This window comes from Leptodactylus fuscus, unplaced genomic scaffold (genome assembly GCF_031893055.1).
Source record: "Leptodactylus fuscus isolate aLepFus1 unplaced genomic scaffold, aLepFus1.hap2 HAP2_SCAFFOLD_152, whole genome shotgun sequence".
Lineage (NCBI taxonomy): Eukaryota > Metazoa > Chordata > Amphibia > Anura > Leptodactylidae > Leptodactylus > Leptodactylus fuscus.
The window spans coordinates 160,621-182,185 of record NW_027440174.1 but is presented as its reverse complement, the minus strand read 5'-3'; the positions used below and the strand labels follow the sequence as shown (position 1 = coordinate 182,185).

General features: G+C 59.0%; 1 protein-coding gene across 1 annotated transcript in view; it reads left to right on the top strand.

Moving 5' to 3' along the window:
* Positions 1-13,730: 13,730 nt before the first annotated feature.
* The window catches only part of USP4 (ubiquitin specific peptidase 4), a 28,216-nt gene continuing 20,381 nt past the window's right edge, over positions 13,731-21,565 (top strand). The window contains exons 1-8 of the mRNA XM_075261496.1: positions 13,731-13,979; positions 16,395-16,522; positions 16,601-16,731; positions 16,803-16,929; positions 17,007-17,152; positions 17,233-17,291; positions 17,368-17,523; positions 18,396-18,507. Coding sequence (XP_075117597.1) covers positions 13,816-13,979; positions 16,395-16,522; positions 16,601-16,731; positions 16,803-16,929; positions 17,007-17,152; positions 17,233-17,291; positions 17,368-17,523; positions 18,396-18,507 — 1,023 coding nt within the window. The 5' untranslated portion in view covers positions 13,731-13,815. The remainder of the gene's footprint in view (positions 13,980-16,394; positions 16,523-16,600; positions 16,732-16,802; positions 16,930-17,006; positions 17,153-17,232; positions 17,292-17,367; positions 17,524-18,395; positions 18,508-21,565) is intronic.

The window sequence follows — 21,565 nt, the reverse complement described above, 5'->3', positions numbered from 1 at the left end:
ACCGACTGAAGACTCGCAAGGTTTGGATTTTTTTTTTTAATATTTCCTACCCACTGGCGAACACGGTACGAGAACAAACATTATCCTTATAGCAATCTGTAAGTGTGAGGGCACAACAGCAACACTCTGCTGCCCCCTGCTGGTCACACTGCAGCACATAACGCCCAGGCATCTGCTGCCCCCTGCTGGTCACACTGCAGCACATAACGCCCAGGCATCTGCTGCCCCCTGCTGGTCACACTGCAGCACATAACGCCCAGGCATCTGCTGCCCCCTGCTGGTCACACTGCAGCACATAACGCCCAGGCATCTGCTGCCCCCTGCTGGTCACACTGCAGCACATAACACCCAGGCATCTGCTACCCCCTGCTGGTCACACTGCAGCACATAACGCCCAGGCATCTGCTGCCCCCTGCTGGTCACACTGCAGCACATAACGCCCAGGCATCTGCTGCCCCCTGCTGGTCACACTGCAGCACATAACGCCCAGGCATCTGCTGCCCCCTGCTGGTCACACTGCAGCACATAACGCCCAGGCATCTGCTACCCCCTGCTGGTCACACTGCAGCACATAACGCCCAGGCATCTGCTGCCCCCTGCTGGTCACACTGCAGCATATAACACCCAAGCATCTGCTGCCCCCTGCTGGTCACACTGCAGCACATAACACCCAGGCATCTGCTGCCCCCTGCTGGTCACACTGCAGCACATAACACCCAGGCATCTGCTGCCCCCTGCTGGTCACACTGCAGCACATAACGCCCAGGCATCTGCTGCCCCCTGCTGGTCACACTGCAGCACATAACGCCCAGGCATCTGCTGCCCCCTGCTGGTCACACTGCAGCACATAACACCCAGGCATCTGCTGCCCCCTGCTGGTCACACTGCAGCACATAACGCCCAGGCATCTGCTACCCCCTGCTGGTCACACTGCAGCACATAACACCCAGACATCTGCTACCACCTGCTGGTCACACTGCAGCACATAACACCCAGGCATCTGCTACCACCTGCTGGTCACACTGCAGCACATAACGCCCAGGCATCTGCTACCCCCTGCTGGTCACACTGCAGCACATAACGCCCAGACATCTGCTACCACCTGCTGGTCACACTGCAGCACATAACACCCAGGCATCTGCTGCCCCCTGCTGGTCACACTGCAGCACATAACGCCCAGGCATCTGCTGCCCCCTGCTGGTCACACTGCAGCACATAACGCCCAGGCATCTGCTGCCCCCTGCTGGTCACACTGCAGCACATAACGCCCAGGCATCTGCTGCCCCCTGCTGGTCACACTGCAGCACATAACGCCCAGGCATCTGCTGGTCACACTGCAGCACAAAACGCCCAGGCATCTGCAGCCCCCTGCTGGTCACACTGCAGCACATAACGCCCAGGCATCTGCTGCCCCCTGCTGGTCACACTGCAGCACATAACGCCCAGGCATCTGCTGCCCCCTGCTGGTCACACTGCAGCACATAACGCCCAGGCATCTGCTGGTCACACTGCAGCACAAAACGCCCAGGCATCTGCAGCCCCCTGCTGGTCACACTGCAGCACATAACACCCAGGCATCTGCAGCCCCCTGCTGGTCACACTGCAGCACATAACGCCCAGGCATCTGCTGCCCCCTGCTGGTCACACTGCAGCACATAACACCCAGGAATCTGCTGCCCCCTGCTGGTCACACTGCAGCACATAACGCCCAGGCATCTGCTGCCCCCTGCTGGTCACACTGCAGCACATAACACCCAGGCATCTGCTGCCCCCTGCTGGTCACACTGCAGCACATAACGCCCAGGCATCTGCTACCCCCTGCTGGTCACACTGCAGCACATAACGCCCAGGCATCTGCTGCCCCCTGCTGGTCACACTGCAGCACATAACACCCAGGCATCTGCTACCCCCTGCTGGTCACACTGCAGCACATAACGCCCAGGCATCTGCTGCCCCCTGCTGGTCACACTGCAGCACATAACGCCCAGGCATCTGCTGCCCCCTGCTGGTCACACTGCAGCACATAACGCCCAGGCATCTGCTGCCCCCTGCTGGTCACACTGCAGCACATAACGCCCAGGCATCTGCTACCCCCTGCTGGTCACACTGCAGCACATAACGCCCAGGCATCTGCTGCCCCCTGCTGGTCACACTGCAGCACATAACGCCCAGGCATCTGCTGCCCCCTGCTGGTCACACTGCAGCACATAACGCCCAGGCATCTGCTACCCCCTGCTGGTCACACTGCAGCACATAACACCCAGGCATCTGCTGCCCCCTGCTGGTCACACTGCAGCACATAACGCCCAGGCATCTGCTGCCCCCTGCTGGTCACACTGCAGCACATAACGCCCAGGCATCTGCTGCCCCCTGCTGGTCACACTGCAGCACATAACGCCCAGGCATCTGCTACCCCCTGCTGGTCACACTGCAGCACATAACACCCAGGCATCTGCTGCCCCCTGCTGGTCACACTGCAGCACATAACGCCCAGGCATCTGCTGCCCCCTGCTGGTCACACTGCAGCACATAACGCCCAGGCATCTGCTGCCCCCTGCTGGTCACACTGCAGCACATAACACCCAGGCATCTGCTACCCCCTGCTGGTCACACTGCAGCACATAACACCCAGGCATCTGCTGCCCCCTGCTGGTCACACTGCAGCACATAACGCCCAGGCATCTGCTACCCCCTGCTGGTCACACTGCAGCACATAACGCCCAGGCATCTGCTTCCCCCTGCTGGTCACACTGCAGCACATAACGCCCAGGCATCTGCTGCCCCCTGCTGGTCACACTGCAGCACATAACGCCCAGGCATCTGCTGCCCCCTGCTGGTCACACTGCAGCACATAACGCCCAGGCATCTGCTGCCCCCTGCTGGTGCAGCTGTGGCCTATCAGAGAAAAGTCCTGCGATCAAACTCCACCTCCTGCCGACTCTGACATCTCTGTCAGGCCCGGGTTTACCCAGCTCTCCCACAGCTAGCCGCGACTGGATGCCGGTGCAGTGCACATGGAGTTTTCCAGCATCCAGTCGCGCACTCCACTCCGGATTAGGCCCAAACTAGCAGTACCCACAACTTCGTCCGCGGAACCCTGACCACCTGCGCGACCCACCTGTAGCGCCGCGCAGGCTTCTTCCTTTGCCTTGTGTCTACAGCGGCTCCCTTTTCCTCATCTCCCCCCTGGCGCCCACCAACCCCCTTTTTTCCTACCCATGTGCTCGCTTCTTTCTCCTACACCGTGCCCCGTGTCCCCTTCCCCCGTGTTACCTACCCAGTGACCCCTTTTTCCCCACCAACCTGTGCCCACGGCCTCACCAAACCCCAGGCTCCCCGTGCACCGATGTTACAGGGGTCCCTATGAGGGCCCCCCTCCCGCGGCAAGCCATGTGCCCCCATTCCATCTGTGGGCGCTGTGGCGGCCCTGTCCCCCTTCCAGGGGCCCCCGGGTTTCCCTGCCCAGGCCCCCCCATTCCCGCATCCCCCACTGGACCGGCAACCTCCTCACTCCCATCACCCCACCCCTCTCCCTTCTCAAAGTCCCCTAACTCGCCTGTCGTCACAACCCTTCTCCTGCGGTTGAATGACACTGTAGATAGCCCTGAGCAGACAACGGCGACATCCCCGACGGACATGCAGAGGCCGCAGCCGCCACGGGACAGCAGGCCGAAGCGGCGTTCCAGACCGCGCCGCAGGCGACCCCCTGTCTGGCTGCGGCAGAGCACTGCGGTCCTGTGGTAAGCCCACACAGGCGGGGCAGTGTACGCACTTCTCGCTGCCCCAGAGTACGGGCGCTGGTTCAGGACGCTCTGGACCTCTGAGAGCCGCCATGTTCTTGTGGACGCTGGCCGATAGCTCCGCCCACATAGAGAAGCGGCAACCATCCAGGTGAGCTGCTGATGGGGCTGGGATGACGTCACCCCAGGTCCTACAGCGTCCCAAGTCCTGCAGCGAATTCAAAAGTGAAAAGCACCGGTCACGGGAGTGAAATGTGGTGGTGGACGGGAATTCCATGTAGCCTATCGTTCAATCCGGGAGCCAAGGTATGTATGTGCGCAATTTCAGCCAAATCCGTTCGCCCGTCTAGGTGTCATTGTGTCTTCTTTCCAACAACCCTCCCCCCCCCCCCCCCCGACCCCTTTGCATCCACCCCCGCAACCCCGGCCTCCTCCTCTGCCTGGGGTTGGGAACTAGGCCCAAGAGGGCAATAGGGAGTTTGTGGCTTGCTATGCTAAAAAGTGTGTGGGATTTCAGAGCTGGTGGTACGAGTTGTGGTTTTGTGGGGGTCCTGGCAAAAACGTATGACTGCGATTGTGACGAAAAGTAGCCTATTGCGCAATCCTGTGTAGTGACTATGTTTGTGGGAAATTTGAGCCAAATCGGTTGAGCGGTTTTTGCGTGATTGAGGAACAAACATCCGAACATCCAAACCCACAAATGTGCCGAGACGGGAGGGAGTCTCACACCGCGGATTCTGCGTCAAAAAAGGGCAGGTCGCTTCTTTTTTCTGCGAGCGGGATTAGACCCAAATAAGGAAGCCACTGAAATCAATGGGAGGCGTTTTTTGGAGACGGATTTTGAGGCAGATTCCATGTCAAAATCCAGACCAAAAACCTGTGTGAACCCGGCTATACAGTCATCTGTGAACACATGACCTCAGTGAGACTGCAGAACATTGCATGAAATGAAAGAAAAACAGGAGGGTGACATGATGGTTACACGAGGGTGACATGGGGGTGACACGAGGGTGACATGGGGGTGACTCGAGGGTGACATGGGGGTGACACGGGGGTGACACAGGGGTGACATGGGGGTGACACGAGGGTGACATGGGGGTGACTCGAGGGTGACATGGGGGTGACACGGGGGGTGACACAGGGGTGACATGGGGGTGACACGAGGGTGACATGGGGGTGACACGAGGGTGACATGGGGGTGAAATGGGGGTGACACGAGGGTGACATGGGCGGTGACATGGGGGTGACACGAGGGTGACACGAGTGGTGACATGGGGGTGACACGGGGTGTGACATGGGTGGTAACACGAGGGTGACATGGGAGGTGACAAGAGGGGTGACATGGGGGGTGACACGAGGGTGACAAGATGGTGACACGAGGGTGACATGGGTATTACATGGGGTGTTACATGGGAGGTGACACGAGGGTGACATGGGGGTGACATGGGGGTGACACGAGGGTGACATGGGGGTGACACGAGGGTGACATGGGGGTGACATGGGGGGTGACACGAGGGTGACATGAGGGTGACATGGGGGTGACACACGAGGGTGACATGGGGGTGACACTGAGGGTGACAAGATTGGTGACATGGGTATTACATGGGTGTTACATGGGGGTGACACGAGGGTGACATGGGGGTGACACGAGGGTGACATGGGGGTGACACGAGGGTGACATGGGGGGTGACACGAGGGTGACATGAGGGTGACATGGGGGTGACACGAGGGTGACATGGGGGTGACACGAGGGTGACAAGATGGTGACATGGGTATTACATGGGTGTTACATGGGGGTGACACGAGGGTGACATGGGGGTGACACGAGGGTGACATGGGGGTGACATGGGGGTGACACGAGGGTGACATGGGGGTGACATGGGGGTGACACGAGGGTGACATGGGGGTGACACGAGGGTGACATGGGGGTGACACAGGGGTGACATGGGGGTGACACGAGGGTGACATGGGGGTGACATGGGGGTAACACGAGGGTGACATGGGGGTGACAAGAGGGTGACATGGAAGTGACACAAGGGTGACAAGATGGTGACACGAGGGTGACATGGGTATTACATGGGTGTTACATGGGGGTGACACGAGGGTGACATGGGGGTGACATGGGGGTGACACGAGGGTGACATGGGGGTGACACGAGGGTGACATGGGGGTGACATGAGGGTGACATGATGGTGACATGGGGGTGACACGAGGGTGACATGGGGGTGACACGAGGGTGACAAGATGGTGACATGGGTATTACATGGGTGTTACATGGGGGTGACACGAGGGTGACATGGGGGTGACATGGGGGTGACACAAGGGTGACATGGGGGTGACACGGGGGTGACATGGGGGTGACACGAGGGTGACATGGGGGTGACACGAGGGTGACATGAGGGTGACATGGGGGTGACACGAGGGTGACATGGGGGTGACACGAGGGTGACAAGATGGTGACATGGGTATTACATGGGTGTTACATGGGGGTGACACGAGGGTGACATGGGGGTGACACGAGGGTGACATGGGGGTGACATGGGGGTGACACGAGGGTGACATGGGGGTGACATGGGGTGACACGAGGGTGACATGGGGGTGACACGAGGGTGACATGGGGGTGACATGATGGTGACATGGGGGTGACACGAGGGTGACAAGATGGTGACATGGGTATTACATGGGTATTACATGGGTGTTACATGGGGGTGACACGAGGGTGACATGGGGGTAACACGAGGGTGACATGGGGGTGACACGAGGGTGACAAGATGGTGACACGAGGGTGACATGGGTATTACATGGGTGTTACATGGGGGTGACACGAGGGTGACATGGGGGTGACATGGGGGTGACACGAGGGTGACATGGGGGTGACACGAGGGTGACATGAGGGTGACATGATGGTGACATGGGGGTGACACGAGGGTGACATGGGGGTGACACGAGGGTGACAAGATGGTGACATGGGTATTACATGGGTGTTACATGGGGGTGACACGAGGGTGACATGGGGGTGACATGGGGGTGACACAAGGGTGACATAGGGGTGACACGAGGGTGACATGGGGATGACACGAGGGTGACATGATGGTGACATGGGGGTGACACGAGGGTGACATGGGGGTGACACGAGGGTGACAAGATGGTGACATGGGTATTACATGGGTGTTACATGGGGGTGACACGAGGGTGACATGGGGGTGACACGAGGGTGACATGGGGGTGACACGAGGGTGACATGGGGGTGACATGGGGGTGACACGAGGGTGACATGAGGGTGACATGGGGGTGACACGGGGGTGACACGAGGGTGACATGGGGGTGACATGGGGGTGACACGAGGGTGACATGGGGGTGACACGAGGGTGACATGGGGGTGACACGGGGGTGACACGAGGGTGACATGGGGGTGACACGAGGGTGACATGGGGGGTGACACGAGGGTGACATGGGGGTGACAAGATGGTGACATGAGGGTGACATGGGTATTACATGGGTGTTACATGGGGGTGACTCGCTCTCGCCCTGTCATTGTTCTGTGTTACCTGGTTATTACATGAGTATTACATGGGGGTGACTCGCTCTCTCTGGCTCCGCCCTGTCAGGACATTGCACTGTGTTACATGGGGGTGACATGGGGGTGCCTCGCTTCCAACGGCCTCGCCCTGTCACTGTTCTGTGTTACCTGGTTATTACATGGGTATTACATGGGTGTTACATGGGGGTGCCGCGCTTCCTCCGGCCTCGCTCTCGCCCTCTCAGGTCACTGTTCTGTGTTACATGGTTCCTCCGGCCTCGCCCTGTCACTGTTCTGTGTTACATGGGGGTGCCCTCGCTTCCTCCGGCCTCGCCCTGTCACTGTTCTGTGTTACCTGGTTATTACATGGGTATTACATGGGTGTTACATGGGGGTGCCGCGCTTCCTCCGGCCTCGCCCTGTCACTGTTCTGTGTTACATGGGGGTGCCGCGCTTTCTCCGGCCTCGCCCTGTCACTGTTCTGTATTACATGGGGGTGCCGCGCTTCCTCCGGCCTCGCTCTCCGCCCTCTCAGGTCACTGTTCTGTGTTACATGGGGGTGCCGCGCTTCCTCCGGCCTCGCCCTGTCACTGTTCTGTGTTACCTGGTTATTACATGGGTATTACATGGGTGTTACATGGGGGTGCCGCGCTTCCTCCGGCCTCGCCCTGTCACTGTTCTGTATTACATGGGGGTGCCGCGCTTCCTCCGGCCTCGCTCTCGCCCTGTCACTGTTCTGTATTACATGGGGGTGCCGCGCTTCCTCCGGCCTCGCTCTCGCCCTGTCACTGTTCTGTATTACATGGGGGTGCCGCGCTTCCTCCGGCCTCGCTCTCGCCCTCTCAGGTCACTGTTCTGTGTTACATGGGGGTGCCACGCTTCCTCCGGCCTCGCCCTGTCACTGTTCTGTGTTACATGGGGGTGCCGCGCTTCCTCCGGCCTCGCTCTCGCCCTCTCAGGTCACTGTTCTGTGTTACATGGGGGTGCCTCGCTTCCTCCGGCCTCGCCCTGTCACTGTTCTGTGTTACATGGGGGTGCCGCGCTTCCTCCGGCCTCGCCCTGTCACTATTCTGTGTTACATGGGGGTGCCGCGCTTCCTCCGGCCTCGCCCTGTCACTGTTCTGTGTTACATGGGGGTGCCGCGCTTCCTCCGGCCTCGCCCTGTCACTGTTCTGTGTTACATGCGGGTGCCGCGCTTCCTCCTGCCTCGCCCTGTCACTGTTCTGTGTTACATGGGGGTGCCGCGCTTCCTCCGGCCTCGCCCTGTCACTGTTCTGTGTTACATGGGGGTGCCGCGCTTCCTCCGGCCTCGCCCTGTCACTGTTCTGCGTTACATGGGGGTGCCGCGCTTCCTCCGGCCTCGCCCTGTCACTGTTCTGCGTTACATGGGGATGCCTCGCTTCCTCCGGCCTCGCCCTGTCACTGTTCTGTGTTACATGGGGGTGCCGCGCTTCCTCCGGCCTCGCCCTGTCACTGCTCTGTGTTACATGGGGGTGCCGCGCTTCCTCCGGCCTCGCCCTGTCACTGTTCTGTGTTACATGGGGGTGCCACGCTTCCTCCGGCCTCGCCCTGTCACTGTTCTGTATTACATGGGGGTGCCGCGCTTCCTCCGGCCTCGCCCTGTCACTGTTCTGTATTACATGGGGGTGCCGCGCTTCCTCCGGCCTCGCCCTGTCACTGTTCTGTGTTACATGGGGGTGCCGCGCTTCCTCCGGCCTCGCCCTGTCACTGTTCTGTGTTACATGGGGGTGCCGCGCTTCCTCCGGCCTCGCCCTGTCACTGTTCTGTGTTACATGGGGGTGCCTCGCTTCCTCCGGCCTCGCCCTGTCACTGTTCTGTGTTACATGGGGGTGCCGCGCTTCCTCCGGCCTCGCCCTGTCACTGTTCTGTGTTACATGGGGGTGCCGCGCTTCCTCCGGCCTCGCCCTGTCACTGTTCTGTGTTACATGGGGGTGCCGCGCTTCCTCCGGCCTCGCCCTGTCACTGTTCTGTGTTACATGGGGGTGCCTCGCTTCCTCCGGCCTCGCCCTGTCACTGTTCTGTATTACATGGGGGTGCCGCGCTTCCTCCGGCCTCGCCCTGTCACTGTTCTGTGTTACATGGGGGTGCCGCGCTTCCTCCGGCCTCGCCCTGTCACTGTTCTGTGTTACATGGGGGTGCCGCGCTTCCTCCGGCCTCGCCCTGTCACTGTTCTGTGTTACATGGGGGTGCCGCGCTTCCTCCGGCCTCGCCCTGTCACTGTTCTGTGTTACATGGGGGTGCCGCGCTTCCTCCGGCCTCGCCCTGTCACTGTTCTGTGTTACATGGGGGTGCCGCGCTTCCTCCGGCCTCGCCCTGTCACTGTTCTGTGTTACATGGGGGTGCCGCGCTTCCTCCGGCCTCGCCCTGTCACTGTTCTGTGTTACATGGGGGTGCCGCGCTTCCTCCGGCCTCGCCCTGTCACTGTTCTGTGTTACATGGGGGTGCCGCGCTTCCTCCGGCCTCGCCCTGTCACTGTTCTGTGTTACATGGGGGTGCCGCGCTTCCTCCGGCCTCGCCCTGTCACTGTTCTGTGTTACATGGGGGTGCCGCGCTTCCTCCGGCCTCGCCCTGTCACTGTTCTGTGTTACATGGGGGTGCCGCGCTTCCTCCGGCCTCGCCCTGTCACTGTTCTGTGTTACATGGGGGTGCCGCGCTTCCTCCGGCCTCGCCCTGTCACTGTTCTGTGTTACATGGGGGTGCCGCGCTTCCTCCGGCCTCGCCCTGTCACTGTTCTGTGTTACATGGGGGTGCCGCGCTTCCTCCGGCCTCGCCCTGTCACTGTTCTGTGTTACATGGGGGTGCCTCGCTTCCTCCGGCCTCGCCCTGTCACTGTTCTGTGTTACATGGGGGTGCCGCGCTTCCTCCGGCCTCGCCCTGTCACTGTTCTGTGTTACATGGGGGTGCCGCGCTTCCTCCGGCCTCGCCCTGTCACTGTTCTGTATTACATGGGGGTGCCGCGCTTCCTCCGGCCTCGCCCTGTCACTGTTCTGTGTTACATGGGGGTGCCGCGCTTCCTCCGGCCTCGCCCTGTCACTGTTCTGTGTTACATGGGGGTGCCGCGCTTCCTCCGGCCTCGCCCTGTCACTGTTCTGTGTTACATGGGGGTGCCGCGCTTCCTCCGGCCTCGCCCTGTCACTGTTCTGTGTTACATGGGGGTGCCTCGCTTCCTCCGGCCTCGCCCTGTCACTGTTCTGTGTTACATGGGGGTGCCGCGCTTCCTCCGGCCTCGCCCTGTCACTGTTCTGTGTTACATGGGGGTGCCGCGCTTCCTCCGGCCTCGCCCTGTCACTGTTCTGTGTTACATGGGGGTGCCGCGCTTCCTCCGGCCTCGCCCTGTCACTGTTCTGTGTTACATGGGGGTGCCGCGCTTCCTCCGGCCTCGCCCTGTCACTGTTCTGTGTTACATGGGGGTGCCGCGCTTCCTCCGGCCTCGCCCTGTCACTGTTCTGTGTTACATGGGGGTGCCGCGCTTCCTCCGACCGCGCTTCCTCCGGCCTCGCCCTGTCACTGTTCTGTGTTACATGGGGGTGCCGCGCTTCCTCCGGCCTCGCCCTGTCACTGTTCTGTGTTACATGGGGGTGCCTCGCTTCCTCCGGCCTCGCCCTGTCACTGTTCTGTGTTACATGGGGGTGCCTCGCTTCCTCCGGCCTCGCCCTGTCACTGTTCTGTTTTACATGGGGGTGCCGCGCTTCCTCCGGCCTCGCCCTGTCACTGTTCTGTGTTACATGGGGGTGCCGCGCTTCCTCCGGCCTCGCCCTGTCACTGTTCTGTGTTACATGGGGGTGCCTCGCTTCCTCCGGCCTCGCCCTGTCACTGTTCTGTGTTACATGGGGGTGCCGCGCTTCCTCCGGCCTCGCCCTGTCACTGTTCTGTGTTACATGGGGGTGCCGCGCTTCCTCCGGCCTCGCCCTGTCACTGTTCTGTGTTACATGGGGGTGCCGCGCTTCCTCCGGCCTCGCCCTGTCACTGTTCTGTGTTACATGGGGGTGCCTCGCTTCCTCCGGCCTCGCCCTGTCACTGTTCTGTGTTACATGGGGGTGCCGCGCTTCCTCCGGCCTCGCCCTGTCACTGTTCTGTGTTACATGGGGGTGCCGCGCTTCCTCCGGCCTCGCCCTGTCACTGTTCTGTGTTACATGGGGGTGCCTCGCTTCCTCCGGCCTCGCCCTGTCACTGTTCTGTGTTACATGGGGGTGCCGCGCTTCCTCCGGCCTCGCCCTGTCACTGTTCTGTGTTACATGGGGGTGCCGCGCTTCCTCCGGCCTCGCCCTGTCACTGTTCTGTGTTACATGGGGGTGCCGCGCTTCCTCCGGCCTCGCCCTGTCACTGCTCTGTGTTACATGGGGGTGCCGCGCTTCCTCCGGCCTCGCCCTGTCACTGTTCTGTGTTACATGGGGGTGCCGCGCTTCCTCCGGCCTCGCCCTGTCACTGTTCTGTGTTACATGGGGGTGCCGCGCTTCCTCCGGCCTCGCCCTGTCACTGTTCTGTGTTACATGGGGGTGCCGCGCTTCCTCCGGCCTCGCCCTGTCACTGTTCTGTGTTACATGGGGGTGCCGCGCTTCCTCCGGCCTCGCCCTGTCACTGTTCTGTGTTACATGGGGGTGCCTCGCTTCCTCCGGCCTCGCCCTGTCACTGTTCTGTGTTACATGGGGGTGCCGCGCTTCCTCCGGCCTCGCCCTGTCACTGTTCTGTGTTACATGGGGGTGCCGCGCTTCCTCCGGCCTCGCCCTGTCACTGTTCTGTGTTACATGGGGGTGCCTCGCTTCCTCCGGCCTCGCCCTGTCACTGTTCTGTGTTACATGGGGGTGCCGCGCTTCCTCCGGCCTCGCCCTGTCACTGTTCTGTGTTACATGGGGGTGCCGCGCTTCCTCCGGCCTCGCCCTGTCACTGTTCTGTATTACATGGGGGTGCCGCGCTTCCTCCGGCCTCGCCCTGTCACTGTTCTGTATTACATGGGGGTGCCGCGCTTCCTCCGGCCTCGCCCTGTCACTGTTCTGTGTTACATGGGGGTGCCTCGCTTCCTCCGGCCTCGCCCTGTCACTGTTCTGTGTTACATGGGGGTGCCTCGCTTCCTCCGGCCTCGCCCTGTCACTGTTCTGTGTTACATGGGGGTGCCACGCTTCCTCCGGCCTCGCCCTGTCACTGTTCTGTATTACATGGGGGTGCCGCGCTTCCTCCGGCCTCGCCCTGTCACTGTTCTGTATTACATGGGGGTGCCTCGCTTCCTCCGGCCTCGCCCTGTCACTGTTCTGTGTTACATGGGGGTGCCGCGCTTCCTCCGGCCTCGCCCTGTCACTGTTCTGTGTTACATGGGGGTGCCGCGCTTCCTCCGGCCTCGCCCTGTCACTGTTCTGTGTTACATGGGGGTGCCGCGCTTCCTCCGGCCTCGCCCTGTCACTGTTCTGTGTTACATGGGGGTGCCTCGCTTCCTCCGGCCTCGCCCTGTCACTGTTCTGTGTTACATGGGGGTGCCGCGCTTCCTCCGGCCTCGCCCTGTCACTGTTCTGTGTTACATGGGGGTGCCGCGCTTCCTCCGGCCTCGCCCTGTCACTGCTCTGTGTTACATGGGGGTGCCGCGCTTCCTCCGGCCTCGCCCTGTCACTGTTCTGTGTTACATGGGGGTGCCGCGCTTCCTCCGGCCTCGCCCTGTCACTGTTCTGTGTTACATGGGGGTGCCGCGCTTCCTCCGGCCTCGCCCTGTCACTGTTCTGTGTTACATGGGGGTGCCGCGCTTCCTCCGGCCTCGCCCTGTCACTGTTCTGTGTTACATGGGGGTGCCGCGCTTCCTCCGGCCTCGCCCTGTCACTGTTCTGTGTTACATGGGGGTGCCGCGCTTCCTCCGGCCTCGCCTTGTCACTGTTCTGTGTTACATGGGGGTGCCGCGCTTCCTCCGGCCTCGCCCTGTCACTGTTCTGTGTTACATGGGGGTGCCGCGCTTCCTCCGGCCTCGCCCTGTCACTGTTCTGTGTTACATGGGGGTGCCGCGCTTCCTCCGGCCTCGCCCTGTCACTGTTCTGTGTTACATGGGGGTGCCGCGCTTCCTCCGGCCTCGCCCTGTCACTGTTCTGTGTTACATGGGGGTGCCGCGCTTCCTCCGGCCTCGCCCTGTCACTGTTCTGTGTTACATGGGGGTGCCGCGCTTCCTCCGGCCTCGCCCTGTCACTGTTCTGTGTTACATGGGGGTGCCGCGCTTCCTCCGGCCTCGCCCTGTCTCCTCCTTAATAGTCGCCCCATTACTTGCCCTACGTGACTGCAGGTTCCCATAGCGATGACCCCCCTGTCCGGGTACTGGTTGCTAGTGGTAACTGGAGCTAATGAATCACGTGACACCACTCTGTCTTGCGCCCATCACGTGCTCTTGAGCGTCATCCTGGTGGTGTCTTAGCCGCACATGCGCAGAAATCTCCCCGCGGCCAAAGTCACGTGTGCGGCCGCCCTTGGCCTTGTGCATTTCTGTCACTGTCGTACTCGTGAACGTTACGCCGTGACGTCATAGAAAAGTGAGGCCGTGCGCGCCCCCGCAGTGTTCACGGAGCTATGGCGGAGGGGGGAGGCGGAGGAGAACCGGGGCCGGCACAGCCGCACCGAGCAGCCCGTACCCCGTCACCGACAGCAGAACGGAACAGCAGCCCGGACACCGAGAGCCAGAAGAACGAGCTGGGAGAGCTGCTGAAGGCGCCGCTGAAGAAGGGGGACGAGTGGTGAGCGGGGCTGTGAGGAGGGGGCTGCGGCCGGGAATAGGCCCGAGCACCGGCAACTACGGCACAGGCTCACCGGGAGAGCCGGGCGGCAGCGGGAGGGCCCCGGCTTAGGAGTGCTGTGTCATGGGCCTAGGCCTGGCCCTCTACCGGACAGAGGAGCCAAATGTGACCCGGGGAGGAGGAACGGAGGCCGGGGAGGAGGAAGGAAGGGAGGCCGGGACTAGAGGCCGGGGAGGAGGAAGGAAGGGAGGCCGGGGAGGAGGAAGGAAGGGAGGCCGGGGAGGAGGAAGGAAGGGAGGCCGGGGAGGAGGAAGGAAGGGAGGCCGGGGAGGAGGAAGGGAGGGAGGCCGGGACTAGAGGCCGGGGAGAAGGAAGGAAGGGAGGCCGGAACTAGAGGCCGGGGAGGAGGAAGGAAGGGAGGCCGGGGAGGAGGAAGGAAGGGAGGCCGGGGAGGAGGAAGGGAGGGAGGCCGGGGAGGAGGAAGGGAGGGAGGCCGGAACTAGAGGCCGGGGAGGAGGAAGGAAGGGAGGCCGGGACTAGAGGCTGGGGAGGAGGAAGGAAGGGAGGCCGGGACTAGAGCCTGGGGAGGAGGAAGGAAGGGAGGCCGGGACTAGAGGCTGGGTTGGAGGAAGGAAGGGAGGCCGGGACTAGAGCCTGGGGAGGAGGAAGGAAGGGAGGCCGGGACTAGAGGCTGGGTTGGAGGAAGGAAGGGAGGCCGGGACTAGAGCCTGGGGAGGAGGAAGGAAGGGAGGCCGGGACTAGAGCCTGGGGAGGAGGAAGGAAGGGAGGCCGGGACTAGAGGCTGGGGAGGAGGAAGGAAGGGAGGCCGGGACTAGAGCCTGGGGAGGAGGAAGGAAGGGAGGCCGGGACTAGAGGCTGGGTTGGAGGAAGGAAGGGAGGCCGGGACTAGAGGCTGGGTTGGAGGAAGGAAGGGAGGCCGGGACTAGAGCCTGGGGAGGAGGAAGGAAGGGAGGCCGGGACTAGAGCCTGGGGAGGAGGAAGGAAGGGAGGCCGGGACTAGAGCCTGGGGAGGAGGAAGGAAGGGAGGCCGGGACTAGAGGCTGGGGAGGAGGAAGGAAGGGAGGCCGGGACTAGAGGCCGGGGAGAAGGAAGGAAGGGAGGCCGGAACTAGAGGCCGGGGAGGAGGAAGGAAGGGAGGCCGGGGAGGAGGAAGGAAGGGAGGCCGGGGAGGAGGAAGGGAGGGAGGCCGGGGAGGAGGAAGGGAGGGAGGCCGGAACTAGAGGCCGGGGAGGAGGAAGGAAGGGAGGCCGGGACTAGAGGCTGGGGAGGAGGAAGGAAGGGAGGCCGGGACTAGAGGCTGGGGAGGAGGAAGGAAGGGAGGCCGGGACTAGAGCCTGGGGAGGAGGAAGGAAGGGAGGCCGGGACTAGAGGCTGGGTTGGAGGAAGGAAGGGAGGCCGGGACTAGAGCCTGGGGAGGAGGAAGGAAGGGAGGCCGGGACTAGAGGCCGGGGAGGAGGAAGGAAGGGAGGCCGGGACTAGAGGCCGGGGAGGAGGAAGGAAGGGAGGCCGGAACTAGAGCCGGGGGGAGGAAGGGAGGGAGGCCGGGGAGGAGGAAGGGAGGGAGGCCGGGACTAGAGGCTGGGGAGGAGGAAGGAAGGGAGGCCGGGACTAGAGGCTGGGGAGGAGGAAGGAAGGGAGGCCGGGACTAGAGGCTGGGGAGGAGGAAGGAAGGGAGGCCGGGACTAGAGGCTGGGGAGGAGGAAGGAAGGGAGGCCGGGACTAGAGGCTGGGGAGGAGGAAGGAAGGGAGGCCGGGACTAGAGGCTGGGGAGGAGGAAGGGAGGGAGGCCGGGACTAGAGGCTGGGGAGGAGGAAGGAAGGGAGGCCGGGACTAGAGGCTGGGGAGGAGGAAGGAAGGGAGGCCGGGACTAGAGGCTGGGGAGGAGGAAGGAAGGGAGGCCGGGACTAGAGGCTGGGGAGGAGGAAGGAAGGGAGGCCGGGACTAGAGGCTGGGGAGGAGGAAGGAAGGGAGGCCGGGACTAGAGGCTGGGGAGGAGGAAGGAAGGGAGGCCGGGACTAGAGGCTGGGGAGGAGGAAGGAAGGGAGGCCGGGACTAGAGGCTGGGGAGGAGGAAGGAAGGGAGGCCGGGACTAGATGTTTTGCGTCCCCCTGTTGCTCCTCCTGGCAGAGGTCGGGCTGTGCTTGGCCTCCTGTGACTTGTAGTTTGGCGGGTGGAGGTCCGGGCTCTTATGTAGAAACCTTCTGGGCCGTCGCACCAAGATTCGGCCGTGTCCATAGAAGTCGCTGCATGGCGGCCGTTACCATGGAGACTGTCCGGCACGGTGGCACATGGATGGGCAATGTAGTGACATCATAGAATGTGGGTGGAGCCTGTGTGGCAGTCCTGTATTTCCTGCTCGGTGTGATGTCATGGCGGCTTCTGTTGCCTTCGCAGGTATCTGGTGGACAGCCGCTGGTTCAAGCAGTGGAAGAAATACGTTGGCTTTGACTCTTGGGACGTCTACAACGTGGGGGAGAGCAATCTCTTCCCGGGGCCTGTGGATAATTCCGGATTGTTTGCAGGTACAGTAGTGGGGGAGCGGCGGTCAGGGCGGCCATATTGGGGGGGGTCTCACCCACTCCTCTGTCTCCTCCTTTCAGATCCCGATACTCAGGTATTGAAGGAGCATCTGATCGATGAGCTGGACTATGTGCTGGTGCCCGGCGAGGCCTGGAGCAAGCTGATGAGCTGGTATGGCAGCGTGCCGGGCCAGAGGCCCATAGTCAGGAAGGTAGGTGGCCACCACACAGGCCGGGTGAGCAGTGTGAGCGCCAGCGCTCTGACCCCTCCGCTCTGCCGCAGGTGGTGGAGCACGGCATGTTCGTCAAGCATTGCAAGGTGGAGGTTTATCTCATCGAGCTGAAACTCAGTGAGAACAGCGACCTAGAAAACGTGGTGATGCGGCACTTCAGCAAAGCCGACACTATAGGTGAGAGCAGCGCCCCAAATCTCCCCCAATCAGAGCTCAGAATACAGAGCCCCATCTCACCCCTCCTGTGATTTCAGAGTCCATAGAGAAGGAGATGAGGGGCGTCTTTAATATTCCGCTCAATAAGGAGACCCGGCTGTGGAATAAATACATGACCAACACCTTTGAGCAGCTCACCAAGCCCGACAACACTGTGCAGGACGCCGGGCTCTACCAGGGGCAGGTAACGGGCGCTGCCGCTTCAGACCCAGAGGTCACGGCTCAGGACAATCCTCTGATAAGCAATTCTTCTTTTCTCTGTAGGTTTTGGTAATAGAACAGAGGAACCCCGATGGTACGTGGCCCCGGCAGCCTCAGACAAAGTGAGCAGGGCAAATGATGGCAGCGGCTCTGTGCCTTCTGCCCCGCTCCTCTCCTCATCTTCTCTTCTCCTCCCAGGTCCAGCACTGCGACAAGTAGAAGTTACACCACCGCCGGGAAATCCTCATCCAGCACTTACTCCTCATCACCATCATCATCATCATCATCCTCAACCATCACTAATGGGGACGGCGCAGGCACCTATGGCCTGAACAGCTCCAGCCTGGGCAAAGGGTGAGTACAGAATTGGGGCCAGGAAACGTATGGGGCTAATTTGGCCAGCTCCCTGATGTATCCAGGGTCCAACATATAATGTATATGAGGCCTTTGCTGGCCTCCTTATATAGGAGAGGACCTCCCTGCTGTATCCGCCTCCTTATATAGGAGAAGACCTCCCTGCTGTACTCGGCCCCTTGTATTGGTGAGGATCTCCCTGCTGTATCCGGCCCCTTGTATAGGTGAGGACCTCCCTGCTGTATCCAGTCCCTTGTATAGGTGAGGACCTCCCTGCTGTATCTGGCCCCTTGTATAGGTGAGGACCTCCCTGCTGTATCTGGCCCCTTGTATAGGTGAGGACCTCCCTGCTGTATCTGGCCCCTTGTATAGGTGAGGACCTCCCTGCTGTATCTGGCCCCTTGTATAGGTGAGGACCTCCCTGTTGTATCCGGCCCCTTGTATAGGTGAAGACCTCCCTGCTGTATCCGGCCTCTTGTATAGATGAGGACCTCCCTGCTGTACTCAACCCCTTGTATAGGTGAGGACCTCCCTGCTGTATCTGGCCCCTTGTATAGGTGAGGACCTCCCTGCTGTATCTGGCCCCTTGTATAGGTGAGGACCTCCCTGTTGTATCCGGCCCCTTGTATAGGTGAAGACCTCCCTGCTGTATCCGGCCTCTTGTATAGATGAGGACCTCCCTGCTGTACTCAACCCCTTGTATAGGTGAGGACCTCCCTGCTGTATCCGGCCCCTTGTATAGGTGAGGACCTCCCTGCTGTATCCGGCCCCTTGTATAGGTGAGGACCTCCCTGCTGTATCCGGCCTCTTGTATAGGTGAGGACCTCCTGGGACCATGTTGTTTGGCTTTAACGTCCCTTTGTTTTTTCTAGGGGTTACGGGTCCTCTTACAGTTCCTACAGTTACAGGGATCCCTCCAGTAAGCCCGGTCTCTGTGGTCTCAGCAATCTGGGGAACACGTGTTTCATGAACTCTGCGCTACAGGTAGGTGCCCGGCCATGTGTGACCCCTCGTGTCCTCATCTGCTTACATGATACTCTGCATGTATGGGATAAATGAGTAGTCCTGGTGACTATAAGAAGCCTTGTGCGCAGCGCTCCCTGCAGTGACAGGCGCACATCTGCTACAATAGTACAGCCGATGGCGGCCACTGTCACCCTACCAAGCAGGTCTACGTTATAGTCACCAGCAGAGCCCCAGCGCTCATGTCCAAGATGAGAGATGACTCTGCAGGACAGGACAAGCAGCAGGAGCCTGATATATACCCCAGGCATGTCATAAAGGGTTCATATCCCCAAATCCCATCCCCCCCCCGCTATAATACATAGAATAGTACAGCGAAACACTTGCACATGAGGTGTCCCCATGTCCGATAACGTCCCCGTATGGTGAACGCCGCAGAACTGATGAAAGTGATAGACGTTCCCCAAAATACTATAAACTCTACACCTGACCCCGCCAAGAGATCCTATATCCCCCCCCCCCGGGCAAGAAAAGTTACCGATGGCCGAATATGGCGACTAACAATAAAAACAATAGTTTTGTAAAGTTTTAGATTTTTAAAGGATTAAAAAGTAAATAAAAATTATATAAATTTGGTATCATTGGAACCGTATTGAAGAGTATGGGGGACATATAGAATACAGGCTTCTCTATAGCATAGGGGGAACATATAGAATACAGGCTTCTCTATAGCATAGGGGGGACATATAGAATACAGGCTTCTCTATAGCATAGGGGGGACATATAGAATACAGGCTTCTCCATAGCATACGGGGGACATATAGCATACGTGGGAAGTATAGAATACAGGCTTCTCTATAGTGTACAGGGGACATATAGAATACAGGCTTCTCTATAGCATAGGGGGGACATATAGAATACAGGCTTCTCCATAGCATACGGGGGACATATAGCATACGTGGGAAGTATAGAATACAGGCTTCTCTATAGTGTACAGGGGACATATAGAATACAGGCTTCTCTATAGCATAGGGGGGACATATAGAATACAGGCTTCTCCATAGCATACGGGGGACATATAGCATACGTGGGAAGTATAGAATACAGGCTTCTCTATAGTGTACAGGGGACATATAGAATACAGGCTTCTCTATAGCATAGGGGGGACATATAGAATACAGGCTTCTCCATAGCATACGGGGGACATATAGAATACAGGCTTCTCCATAGCATACGGGGGACATATAGAATACAGGCTTCTCTATAGCATACGGGGGACATATAGAATATGGGGGACATATAGCATATGGGGGACATATAGAATACAGGCTTCTCTATAGCATAGGGGGACATATAGAATACAGGCTTCTCTATAGCATAGGGGGGGACATATAGAATACAGGCTTCTCCATAGCATACGGGGGACATATAGCATACGTGGGAAGTATAGAATACAGGCTTCTCTATAGTGTACAGGGGACATATAGAATACAGGCTTCTCTATAGCATACGGGGGACATATAGAATACAGGCTTCTCCATAGCATACGGGGGACATATAGAATACAGGCTTCTCTATAGCATACGGGGGACATATAGAATACAGGCTTCTCTATAGCATACGGGGGACATATAGAATACAGGCTTCTCTATAGCATACGGGGGACATAATAGAATACAGGCTTCTCTATAGCATACGGGGGACATATAGAATACAGGCTTCTCTATAGCATAGGGGGACATATAGAATACAGGCTTCTCTATAGCATAGGGGGGACATATAGAATACAGGCTTCTCCATAGCATACGGGGGACATATAGCATACGTGGGAAGTATAGAATACAGGCTTCTCTATAGTGTACAGGGGACATATAGAATACAGGCTTCTCTATAGCATACGGGGGACATATAGAATACAGGCTTCTCTATAGCATACGGGGGACATATAGAATACAGGCTTCTCTATAGCATACGGGGGACATATAGAATATGGGGGACATATAGAATACAGGCTTCTCCATAGCATACGGGGGACATATAGAATACAGGCTTCTCCATAGCATACGGGGGACATATAGAATATGGGGGACATATAGCATATGGGGGACATATAGAATACAGGCTTCTCTATAGCATAGGGGGACATATAGAATACAGGCTTCTCTATAGCATAGGGGGGGACATATAGAATACAGGCTTCTCCATAGCATACGGGGGACATATAGCATACGTGGGAAGTATAGAATACAGGCTTCTCTATAGTGTACAGGGGACATATAGAATACAGGCTTCTCTATAGCATACGGGGGACATATAGAATACAGGCTTCTCCATAGCATACGGGGGACATATAGAATACAGGCTTCTCTATAGCATACGGGGGACATATAGAATACAGGCTTCTCTATAGCATACGGGGGACATATAGAATACAGGCTTCTCTATAGCATACGGGGGACATAATAGAATACAGGCTTCTCTATAGCATACGGGGGACATATAGAATACAGGCTTCTCTATAGCATAGGGGGACATATAGAATACAGGCTTCTCTATAGCATAGGGGGGACATATAGAATACAGGCTTCTCCATAGCATACGGGGGACATATAGCATACGTGGGAAGTATAGAATACAGGCTTCTCTATAGTGTACAGGGGACATATAGAATACAGGCTTCTCTATAGCATACGGGGGACATATAGAATACAGGCTTCTCTATAGCATACGGGGGACATATAGAATACAGGCTTCTCTATAGCATACGGGGGACATATAGAATATGGGGGACATATAGAATACAGGCTTCTCCATAGCATACGGGGGACATATAGAATACAGGCTTCTCCATAGCATACGGGGGACATATAGAATACAGGCTTCTCCATAGCATACGGGGGACATATAGAATACAGGCTTCTCCATAGCATACGGGGGACATATAGAATACAGGCTTCTCTATAGCATACGGGGGACATATAGAATACAGGCTTCTCTATAGCATACGGGGGACATATAGAATACAGGCTTCTCCATAGCATACGGGGGACATATAGAATACAGGCTTCTCTATAGCATA